This window comes from Electrophorus electricus, chromosome 23 (assembly GCF_041902795.1).
Source record: "Electrophorus electricus isolate QZ-2024a chromosome 23, ASM4190279v1, whole genome shotgun sequence".
Taxonomy (NCBI): Eukaryota; Metazoa; Chordata; class Actinopteri; order Gymnotiformes; family Gymnotidae; genus Electrophorus; species Electrophorus electricus.
Window position 1 is genome coordinate 13087501 of NC_137519.1, and position 12500 is coordinate 13100000.

Sequence of the window (12500 nt, forward strand, 5' to 3'; positions counted from 1 at the left end):
TGAACGCCACAGCCATCAGTTATAAAAACATGTCTGTTTTTATGCTCGTAAATGTTGTATTTACCAAGAAATCCAAGTTAATTTCCCTCAGTTCATAATTGCTCCAGATATAGAATATAAAATTAAATATTTACAGCAGATCAAGAAAGCAATGTATAAGCTATGGTTTAGGTGTGGAACAGTAATTCGAGCAGACATCTAATTTCTACAGAAATCTCTTGTGCCTTGTGATTTGGTCATAAATGACGAAGACAGCCGTTACTGCCCAGACAGATGTGCAGAAACCTTGAAGAGTACATGAGAGGGTAGCATGCTCTAACCTTATTGGCTCAGTAGAAGTTAGACAACAGCAGCCGTGCAGTAACCCCTACGGTGTGGTCGGCTTGGCTTTGTGTGGGGGTGTTTAGGTCACAGCCTCTTTCATTCCCTATCACCCCCCGGAATGGGACGGTAACGGCGTGTAGGTCGTTCGGATGGTTTGTTACGGAGCGAGACATTCCGATTGTTTTTTGTCTTTGTCCTCATTGCCCGAGACGGAAATAGCAGTGTGTGAAAATGGGATTGAAAACAAAGCTAGTTGCGGGAAAAAAAGGAATGCGACTGCGCTTCTCCCGCTTGCAGCCATCGATGTGTGTAAAGACAGTAGTGTACCTGTCCAGCAACGATCAGGCCAGTGAAGCCCAATAGAAACAGAAGAGGAAAAGGAACAGAAGATTTAGAGATGAAGTGATAATGTGTGTGTGTGTGTGTGTGTGTGTGTGTGTGCTTATCAGTGTATCGGTGTGCATCACTGGTGTGTGTGTGTGTGCGTGCGTGTGTGTGTGTGTGTGTGTGTCTGTGTGTGTGCACGTGTGCGTGTGTGTGTGTGTGTGCGCGTGCGTGTTAGTGTAGCAGTGTCTTAGGCACTATTGTGACAGCAGTATTGTGGCTAGCCTATTTGAGGGTGAGGAAATGTTTGCAATCTCACCCGAGCCACCATTGCAGAAAGCTCAGTGCTGTACGCAGATTCCCGAGCCACACGGGTGGCTTTGTGAGTGCTGCATATGCAGATTAGCTTTACAAGCTGCGATCTGGGACTCGGCCTTTACCTAAAGTAAGTCTAAGCAGATTAGCGAGCAAGTGTGCAGGGTATGTCTTCAGGACTGGAGTCTTCATGTTCCCAGGCTGTGCCCAGGGAAGTCGGCACAGAGAAGACTTCCTCCCCTGGGGTGTCAGCGGAGAGCACGATAACCAGCCGGAAGGCCTTAGAAGGATCCTTACTTTGAGGTGTCGCTATGAGAAGGACGTTGACTTCCTTTGAGACCCTGTCGTGTTGTTCTGTGAGACTTCTGTCACCTTTTTAACAGGTGTGACCAAACACCGCGCCACCGCCGGGCAGGTGTTCATCTCTGGATATTCTTCTTTCTTTCTCACGCTGCTTTTCGTTTCAAACGATCCTTCGCTCTTTCCTTGCTTTCTCTCTTTGTGGCTTGCCCTCTCGTTTCCGTGGTTACAATGGAATGTGAGAATGTGTGGCTTATAATAAATCGTCCACCAGAGTGTGATTTGAGGACCAGTCTGGACGTAACACACACGCGTGCCCTCCTGAACACGCGTTCTCCCGCACTGGAGCACCCCTCTGTCACCTCAGGAATTTTGCTTTTTTTCTGTGGTACTAACATCTTAATGTGCCAAACACCAGGGGGCCTGATCACTCACACACACCCCCACACCCCCAACCACACACCCCCACACACACACACACACACACACACACACACACACACACACACACTTGGCACTTGGTCACTTGGTCTTTGAATGTGTTGCCAGGTTAGAGCTGGCAAGACCTCATAAGTGTCTCACTGTGCCAATTTCAAGTCAAAAAGAAAGATGTTCTCATCATCCCTCTGTTGCCCTCTCCCTCCATCCCTCCATCCCTCCATCCCTCCATCCCTCCGTCCCTCCGTCCCTTTTCCCTCGCTCTCCCTCTTTCCTCATCTTTCTCTATGCATGTATCTCAGCTGAAACTACTGAACTTGCCTTGAGTTAAAGCTAAGCTCAACTGAGCACTGCCCTGAACGTGAGATAAAGTTGATACTTGATTTGTGTTTATTTCAGTTCAGTGTCAAGATGTGTCAGTCTCCAACTAGTCTCCTTCCTGCTCATGGAGTCAGATGGAGCCCAACATGTGTGTCTGTGTGTTGGTGTGTGTGAGTTAGTGTGTGCACGTGTGTTAGCTTGTGTGTATGTTTGTATTAGCATGTGTGCTAGTGTGTGTGTGTGTGTGTGTCTGTGTGTTAGTTTGTGCGTGAGGTAGCACGTGTGTCTGTGCGTGCATGTATGTTAGCGTGTGTCTGTGTGTTCGTGTGTGCGCATGTCTTTTTGTGTGTGTATTGGTGGTGCTATAGTGCAGTGTGTTAGACTGTGTCTGTGTGTGTGTGCATGTGTACAGCAGTGCTGTAATGCTGTGTGTTAGTTAGTGTGTGTGCATGTGTTTGTGTGTTGGCGATGCCATAATGCAGTGTTAGAGTGTGTGTGTGTTGGTGTGTGTGTTTCAGCGATGCCGTAATGCTGTGTGTTGGAGTGTGTGTTGGAGTGCATTTTAGCGATTCCGTAATGCTGTGTGTTGGAGTGTGTGTTAGAGTGTGTGTGTGTTGCTGTGTGTGTGTTAATGTGTGTGTTTCAGCGATGCCGCAATGCAGTGTTAGAGTGTGTTTGTTAGTATGTGTGTTTCAGCGATGTCGTAATGCAGTGTGTTAGAGTGTGTTAGTGTGTGTTTTAGCGATGCCGTAATGCAGTGTGTTAGTGTGTGTTTCAGCGATGTTGTAATGCAGTGTGTTAGAGTGTGCGTGTTAGTGTGTGTTTCAGTGATGTTGTAATGCAGTGTGTTAGAGTGTGTGTTAGTGTGTGTTTTAGCGATGCAGTAATGCAGTGTGTTAGTGTGTGTGTTTCAGCGATGCCGTAATGCAGTGTTTTAGTGTGTGTGTTAGTGTGTGTGCTAGAGTGTGTGTTTCAGCGATGCCGTAATGCTGTGTGTTAGAGTGTGTGTTAGAGTGTGTGTTTCAGCGATGCTGTAATGCAGTGTGTTAGAGTGTGTGTGTTAGTGTGTGTGTTTCAGCGATGCCATAATGCAGTGTGTTAGTGTGTGTGTTTCAGCGATGCCGTAATGCAGTGTGTTAGTGTGTGTGTTTCAGCGATGCCGTAATGCAGTGTGTTAGTGTGTGTGTTTCAGCGATGCCGTAATGCAGTGTGTTAGTGTGTTTTTTTTAGCGATGTCGTAATGCAGTGTATGTGTGTGTTTCAGCGATGCCGTAATGCAGTGTGTTAGTGTGTGTGTTTCAGCGATGTCGTAATGCAGTGTGTTAGTGTGTGTTTCAACGATGCTGTAATGCAGTGTGTTAGTGTGTGTGTTTCAACGATGCCGTAATGCAGTGTGTTAGTGTGTGTGTTTCAGCGATGCCATAATGCAGTGTGTTAGAGTGTGTGTGTTTCAGCGATGCCGTAATGCAGTGTGTAGGTGTGGAAGCTCATTAAAAGTCTTTTAGCTCAGTGGGCTTCGCTAACTCTGCTTTTCCTTTCCTCACCTCTGCCTGCTACCTGCTCATAACACTGCTCATCTGCTGAGTGTGAAACACCATGTCTCGAAACACAGTTTCCACCACAGCTGGTGGGGCAGCGTGGGGGGTTTGGTGGAGGGCAGGGCGTTGAGTGTGGTGTTTGCTTGGGGGCGGGGTGTTGGGTGGGGTGTCTGGTGGGGGCAGGGTGTTGGGTGGGGTGTATTAATGCAGCAGAGGTGATGTAGGACCGGTGGAGAGATCTGTTATCCCATCGGCACTTAGCCTTCTTAGACACTTCATAACACCAGCCAGGGGCAGATCGCTTTACTGTGAGATCAACTGCAGAGGTCGAGCTGGGGACACGCCTGTTTGTGCTGGTCTGCTTAGCCGTGGTAAACAAACAAACAAATTAAATAAATAAATAAGCCCAGAGACAAAGTCCCCATTTCGCCATCCTCTTTTACTAGTTTCCAGTGAAACTTGAAGGCACAATATGTAGACTAGGACACTGTTTAGTTATTTTTGCATCCGTTTATTTTCATCAAAACAAATGATAGTGTGTTTTCTTAACATTAGGAAAACACTCTTTAATGTGTACCAGACACCGTATATGTAAAAACTATCATAACCTCTGACATTTGGGAGCCAGCCAGGTCTGTAGGCTGTTACGTGATTGGACGCGTTGCTCTCGTGCAGTTGGGTAGGGATGAATACGTTGACGTCAGATCCTCTGAGCAGGACTGGGATGCTGCAATACCTTCGAGTGCACTAGAGAGGGTTGGACGTGGTGCTCCGGGGTGCCATGTGGTGCGCTCCAGCTGGCTAGAAGAGCACACGGGAACGGATCGGAGGCTGCCTTCACGAACTCTGCGCCCTAGCGGCGCAGAGGGAGGTGCAGGGCTTGGTGTGGGCCTCCCTGGTTCTTTGCTAGTCCTCTCACTGCCTAGCTGCAGGGCAGGGGTGCCATGTCTTCAGCAGATGGCTGTAGCCTGCAGTGAGCACAGACTACAAATACGCAGTGCAGTGTCATTTCTTTAGGCGTATGGGTCTGGAACACGTGCGGCTCCAGGAAGCCTTCCGGCGTCGTGAACTCACCAGCGTGGTGTGTGTTTGAGGCAGTTTAGATTGTACGGTCAGGTCTGTGTCTATGAGGCTGGGTGGTCTATGCTAAACTTAGGTACAGTGGAACAGACAGTGCTAAGCTAAGCCACGTGTCTCACAAAACAATCCGGGATGACGGAGAAAGCAGAGTTCGTGTGAGGATCCACGTGTTGGGTTATGGGGCAAAGGTTGAGGTGTGAAGGGGGCAGGGTGGGGATGTGGAGGTGATACAGGAAGTTTTTTTGGGGGTAGCCAGACATTGTGACAATTGCATGTCACACCTCTCAGGACTGAAGGGACTAAGTGACTTCCTGACACCACTGAGTGTGTTAGCGTATGCACACAAACACACCCTAGAAGGCGTTTGTTAGGCTGTTAATCCTTATGTATTCAACCTCAGGTCGAAAAGGTTGTTTCAGGATATAACGGAAAAATACAGTTTATCAGCTATTACATATATTTCTTTAGTTGAGGCTAAGACCAACCTTGAAGGCACATGAGGTGACCTCTGGATGGGGAACCCCAGGTGGAAGAGTAGGTTAGTTTTTAGGAACGTTCTGGTGAAACAGTAACAGTAATGTGTATGTGACTCTTTAATTGGTCACTCGAGTAAAATACTGTGGTTGGGGGCGGGGGGTGGTTATTGGGGAGGACACTTGGAAATTTTGGTCTGGAACCTGATTAGGAATTTATATGGACAAATTTGAAAACTAGCCCCTAACATTTTGTACATCAGCATGTTGACATTAAAACAGAACTCACAGAATGTATTCTTTACCCTGGAAGTGTTTTAAGTTCTCTCTGTCTGACACAAAAATTGGGTATCACGATGGATGCATGCTTTGAGGAATTTGCATCTGAAGTCTCTCGAGCTTTGTGATAACAGTAATTTCAGTATTTAAGAGCTCCTAGTCCATGTGTGTGTCTGCTAAACAACTCTCTGAGCGGAACTCTGGCAAGACTCTCTGCAGCAAAAAGGCATGGACACACAGGGTCCCTGATGGAAAGCACCACTGTGCTATAGCACCCATGTTCCATTTTTTTCAATTTGTTTTCCAGTATCACCACCTTGTGGATAACTTTTTGCTTGCTAACCGTGAGCGAGTGAGTGAGTAGGAGAGCATATGTGAGGAACTTCTCCAGTTCTCCAGTTCTGAGGTGCTTTGCATCTAACAAAACACACAATAAAAACAACAAAAAAACCTCCATCAGCACCAGAATAAATTGGCCACAGGGTGGGTAGCTTGTATTATCCATAATGTAATAACATATTCTGCAGTGCAGTAATTTAATAATTGCTTCTTATCCTTTGGTTGTTGTGTTTCTTTTTTGTGTGTTCTATTTCAATGTTTTGTTTTGGGGTTTTTTTCAAAAATGGTATCATGCTAATCTCAAAAAAGGAAAGAAAAAGTCAATTTGAGATTGATATGCTTGAAAATTCTCCATACAAATAAGTAGAGACTGTGAGGACCATAGCAAACCCAGCACCCAGCAAGAAGAAAATGGTAGAAAGGAGGGAGAGAGTAAAGGAGAGAAAGAGAGAGAGAGAGAGAGAGAGAGAGAGAGAGAGAGAGAGAGAGAGAGAGAGAGCAGAACCCTTACTAATAATACACCTCCATCCATCATCCAGACAACAAGCAATTAGCACATTCCACACTGCCCAACTTACATGCTCCATGCTAACCTCTGAGCTGTGTGTGTGTGTGCGTGTGTGTGTGTGTTTATGTTTTGGGAAGCACAGGGGAGGATAGTTTGTCTAAAAATCACGCAAAGGAGATCATGTAGATGTTTTTACATTTGGGTTTGTTAGGGATTTGATCTGGACATCCACATGATGATGAGGCCGATGATGGTGTGTGTGTGCATGTGTGTGCTTGGGGTGAGGGAGAGACACTCGAGCACCAGCCCTGAGAGCTTGAATACGATCATATACGGCACCACTCACTTCTCCACACAGCAGCAGGCCACCCAGGAAGAGTGCCGTAACATGACAGAGTGCTGGACGTTTAGCGGTCTGCAGGCTGCTGGATTTTAGGTTTCAAGCTGTTGTTGCTGCTCTTCCAGAACTCGCCAGTCTTCCTGACGCTTTAATAGGCCCATATCATCCAGTCATAAATCACGCCCGGCAAGGCATCAACTATCAGTTGTCACCAAACTTCCTCTCTAACAGGATGTGGTGTGTGAACTCGTGTTCACTGGTCTTTGGGCAAGTGTGCGTGTGTGTGTGTGTGTGTATATGTGTGTGTGTGTGTGTGTGTGTGTGTGTGTGTGTGTTTGTGTGCTGTTTTTGCTATTGGAAGTGTTGTTACTGCCTACTAAAGTGAAGCCCAGTGTTCACTTCTCTCTCTCTCTCTCTCTCTCTCGCTCCTTTATAGGACCCATTGGAAGAGACTTGTGCTGAGGGAGTGAGTGATGAGCACTATCGTTTAGAAGGTAATTCAGAATGTTCAAATTCTTTCTCTTTTATTAACCTCTCATCCTTTCTCTTCCTACTTTTTGTGTCCAGCATGTTGTAAATGTGTTGTAAATGTGTTGTAAATGTTTTGTAAATGTGTTGTAAATGTGTTGTAAATGTGTTGTTGGCCATACCCTATGAGCACTTTAAATTTAGCCATGACAAATTATGTACAGGGCCTAAAAGAGTTGCAGCAACTGAAGAATTCCACAGAAGCGTTTACATGACAAAAACATCTGGATTGAATTCTGCGCTAATCAGGCTACACCCACTGAAGTGTGGGTTGAGGCTTCACACATGGCAAGGTGTGACTGAGCTTGAATTTCCCAAAGCAGCCGCATGGAAGCGGCAGTCACCCTAGGTAGACCAAGCATGTCAGAGATGACCCAAGATAAAACGAGACTAGCTGGTTCCTCTTTCCTCAGAAAGTGAAATAATGTGAAAAACGAATTAACGTGTAACTGCCCCCTTCATGTTTAGCCCAAGGACACGAAAATGGCTTTGGAATTACTTTGGATTTCCTCATCTCTCGAGTGAGACAAACATCTCCTGACAAACTAATGTGGAAGCCATTGTTTGTTTTCTCGCATGCCCTCGTCCTTCATCATTTGACCCCACCCTCTTTCTCTGCCTTTCTTTCTCAAGCTTGGCAGGTTTTTTTTGGTGTGCCTTTCTGTTCTGTATTAATTGAGACTGGAACCCTGGATTGAAAACTGAGAGTATCGCTCACTCTCTTCCTCCCTCTTGCTGTGTTTTATTCTCTTTGCTGGAAAAGAGCAGAAAGGTCATGCAGGTCACAACCAGGACTTAGAGATACTCCCTCTGCTAAGCCTTCTAGAGGTTTCCCACATGTGATTGGTTGGGCATGATCTGTTTGTGCAGCCAAGAAGTCATTACTGAGGTCATCGTTGCACACATAAACCCACCTTTAGCTCATACTGGAGTGTGATTACAGATTCTGTGATGTCTAAGGTCATTCACAGAGAGATGTGATTGGTTGAGAAAAAACATAGGATTTAGGTTGTTAACTGCAGGTCAGTGGTATCTTACTGATAGCTCAGTGAGGTCTCCTATCAATTATAATGAGTATAACTGCTATTTCAAAACTCACTGTAACATACTGTCATAAGATGTGTAAGATAATATACTTCTCTGTATGTATGTGACTTTGTATGAAAGTGTGTAGATCAGGGAAACCATATGATGATATGGAGCTCGGTAACCCTGTGAAGTCCTGGTGATATTTTAAAAATATGTCAGTCCTGTTATTCTAGTATTCATTTTGTGAATGTGGGCTGTTGAACATTTGATTCAGATGGTCCTTCCAGAGCAGAAGTTTGGCTGAATTGGATTTTAAATTCTCATTGGTGGGTTTTTTGTTTTTTTTTGTGTCAGTAATGCTGATTTTGTAGACTGACTGCTGCAGACCCAGAGGACTAGGGAACATGGAGAGCCAGGGGAATGGGGAACATGGAGAGCCAGGGGAATGGGGAACATGGAGAGCCAGGGGACTGGGGAACATGGAGAGCCAGGGGACTGGGGAACACGGAGAGCCAGGGGAATGGGGAACATGGAGAGCCAGGGGAATGGGGAACATGGAGAGCCAGGGGACTGGGGAACATGGAGAGCCAAGGGACTGGGGAACATGGAGAGCCAGGGGACTGGGGAACACAGAGAGCCAGGGGACTGGTGGGCAACAGGGCTGATGGCTGGGATCCAGCTTGACCAGAGTGTGACCCCTGTAACCCCACATATGAGCACACAAGAGCTGGCATGAGCATGTGCGTGAGGAGCAGGATAAAGAACTTGAAGAAAGAGCACAGAGGGAGAGCAGACGTGAGGTAGTGTGGAGGCCAGAGAGGGGAGAAAACTCCACACACCCTTCTCCTCCTGCTCCAGGGTGATCCTCGCATGAGGACAGTAGAGAAAATTCCTCTTCAAATTCAGAGGCCTTGTGAAACTCGAAAGGAGATGGAAAACGAGTGATGGGTTCCTTCTTTCAAATGTGTGTTTTCAAAAATGTACGCGCACATGTGTATGTGTGTAGGTATGTGTAAATGCTATTGTGTGTGTGTGTGTGTGTGTGTGTGTGTGTGTGTGTGAGTGGGTAGGTGTGTCTGTATGCGTATTTGTGTATGTGTGAACATGCATGCGCATTTGTCTGTGTGTGTTTGTGTGGGTGTGGGTGTGTTTGTGTGGGTGTGTGTGTGTGGGTGTGTGTGTGTCTGTGTGGGTGTGGGCGTGGGTGCATCTGCCTTCATTCGACATGTGTGTCATTGATCTTACAGAGCTTACAGAGTACCTGTGACAGTGGATTACGTGTCTATGTGTGTGCTTGCTTGTGTGTGTGTGCACATGTTTCTGCATGTGGAGGTGCACATCTGTGTGCACATGTCTGTGTGTGTGTGCGTGCACTTGCGTCTGTGTGTGGGGGTGTGTGCGTGCGTGCAGGCATCTGTGTGTGTGTGTGTGTGTGTGTGTGTGTGTGTGAGTGTGCGTGTGTGTGTGTGTGTTCGTGTGTACGTGTGTAACCCCTTCAGGTCACTCATTACCCCTCCAGATAAGTATCAGTGAGACATGGCAGGCTAGCCTGCGAGAACATTTCTGCCCTCACTCACAGTCTTGCTTTTGAGTATGCACCCTGATCAAAAGCCCAGAGCCGCTGCTATTTCCCGCAAAAACGTCTATAAAAGCTCCCTGGGACGATTCCTTTCATTCTCTGGTGCTTTTCTTTCTTTTTTTACCACTTCCTCCACCCCCCCCCCCTCTCTCTTTCTCTCTCTGCCGAGGGACACGACAGGTCCTCTTTGATCTAAGCAGATCAGCAGAAGAGAGAGACATAGAGAGAATATAGTAGAGAGAGAGGGGGAGGTGAGAGAGAGAGAGAGAGAGAGAGAGACTGTTGTGTATGCCGATCTCTTTTGGCTCACACAACAAACACAGTGTTAGATTTGACTTTGCTTAATTAATTAGAGGTTCTGTTTAACAGACGGACTGATCCTCAGCCAAAAGGTTCGAGAATGGAACTTCAAAGCATGGGGATTGGGGGCAGGGGGGAGGATTTAGCCTGCAGGACACAGGCTGGCGCACGACCACAGTGGCTCCCCTCACAGTGCTACCTCGGATCTGCCGCCACCGTCTGCGACACACAAATTCGTAAAACCAAAAATGCGCGCAGCACGATCACTAAGAGATTTGGTAGGCCTAGGAACGCCAAAATTTAGTTTGCTGAAGTCTGTTAAATGTGTGACTAGAGTACGAGATGTAAGGAGCCTACCAAGTAGTGTGTGTGTGTGTGTGTGTGTGTGTGTCATGGGTTACCTTGTATGCACGTCAGGACAGCAGTGAAAGTAACCTCTTGACAGACCTTGGTGTTCACCAGTGTGTGATTTAGTATCATAAGGTTTAGATAGTGTGTGTGTGTGTGTGTGTGTGTAATAGTGTATAGTAATATCCACTGAGAATTAGAGGATGGTTTACTACTTACACTGATTCACTTCTGATCATCTTAGTTGCTTTCCCATGCTCTGCAATCTTTTCCTCTATTTGTGTGTTTTCTCACATCCTGAATCACCTCTAAAAAGACTTGTGACTGGTCCCTTTTGTCCCACCCTCTCTGTAGTTGCCCTGCCCCCTGAGAAGATTGACAGCTGCACTGCAGAAGAGAGGATACAGGAGCGAGAGAGCGTCACTCCCACTGGCCCACACAAACAGCTACAGTTTGAGGTGATAATATGAACGCACGTGCACGCTTGGACTTCCGACGCTGCCCAAACTTGCCCTTATACGGCCCGAGCAGTCTTGTTATTTCATGTAACAGATGATAGTAGACAGAGCTATTCTGAACACCTGCATGAGGACACACATGTTGATGCTGATGTGTTTTAAAATCGTGACTGTTATACACTAATAGGGAGTCAGATTGCTTTGATCATGACATGTTGGTTTGAATGGACTGATTCTGGATCAGGAGTTGGAGTGTGCTGTTTCCGTGGAGGAAGACAACAGGCAGGAGTGGACGTTCACTCTTTACGACTTTGACAACAATGGCAAGGTGACAAGAGAGGTAAGTGTGCTCTTTACACATACACACACACACACACACACACACACACACACCCATACACACACACGCACGCACGCACGCACACACACACACACACACACACACACACACACACACACGCACGCACGCACGCACACACACACACACACACACACATACACACACACACACACACACACATACACACACACACACACACACACACACACACGCACACACACACACGCACGCACACACACACACACGCGCGCACACACACACACGCACACACACACACACACACCCATACACACACACGCACGCACGCACACACACACATACACACACTCATTGCAGTGACACATAGTATCATTAATTAAATAAATGAAGACCGTCTACCTATCACCGAGCCCTTGTATCAGGAGTGATCATGTACCCTTCTGAAGTGCACTTTAATATTCACTTTCCTCTCTCTCTCTCTCTCTCTCTCTCTCTCTCTCTCTGTCTCTCTTCGTCCTTTCTCTCTTTTGCTCTCTTTGATCTCTCTCTCTCTTTCTCGCGCTCCCTCTCTCTCCGACTGTACTGTTTTTATCAAATGATTGGAATTCTGTCCATTGTTCTGTCATGTGTCTCTGACTCCAACTGTGCATCCGTGCATTCCAGGACATCACCAGCCTGCTGCACACCATCTACGAGGTGGTGGATGCCTCTGTTAACCACTCCCCCAGCAGCAGCAAGAATCTCCGTGTCAAACTGTCCGTCACCCCCGATGCCAGCCAGCGCTGGAGGAACTACACTCACACCAGCGCAGGTTGGAAAGAGAGAAAGAGTGGGGGGGGGGGGGTAAAGGGAGACAGAGAGTGTTAGAGAGACATACCATCCTATTAGTCAGAGACACCTGCTGTTCACCTACTCTCACTGGCCACTTTATTCATTTCTGTAACGCGTGGCGGCCCGAGTGCCGCAGGGTGAGGGGCAGGACGCACAGACTCCAGCGACTGGGATGTACATTTATTGACATATAAACATAAAACGATAGCGGCACTCACAAGAATTACACGCGATAAACACGATCATGAAACGGTTAACAATAAACACGGACTGTAAACACGAATACGTTTAACAACGACAAAAGGAACAGTACATCAAGACGTTACCACGTTACATCCACAACAACCCTGCACACTACGACGAAGGTTTACATACATAAACAAAGCAAAGTGCAGGTGTGTGCGGGTGTGGCCATTGACAACAATCTTCCTATTTCACTTGGGCCAACCCACGTGACTCGCGGGAGGCGAGCGTTCCGTGACATAACCCCCTCCCAAGGGGCGCGGCTCCCGACGCATCCGTCCAACGA

At 47.0% G+C, this 12500-nt stretch overlaps 1 protein-coding gene across 6 annotated transcripts in view; it reads left to right on the forward strand.

The window, feature by feature from the left end:
- Nucleotides 1–12500, forward strand: part of nkd1 (NKD inhibitor of WNT signaling pathway 1) — a 32259-nt gene that overhangs the window by 13291 nt on the left and 6468 nt on the right. For all 6 annotated transcript variants that reach the window (XM_081706254.1, XM_081706253.1, XM_081706252.1 and 3 more), the window contains 4 exons: nucleotides 7016–7073; nucleotides 10718–10821; nucleotides 11066–11161; nucleotides 11804–11951. In XM_081706254.1, the coding sequence (XP_081562380.1) occupies nucleotides 7016–7073; nucleotides 10718–10821; nucleotides 11066–11161; nucleotides 11804–11951 (406 nt within the window). The remainder of the gene's footprint in view (nucleotides 1–7015; nucleotides 7074–10717; nucleotides 10822–11065; nucleotides 11162–11803; nucleotides 11952–12500) is intronic.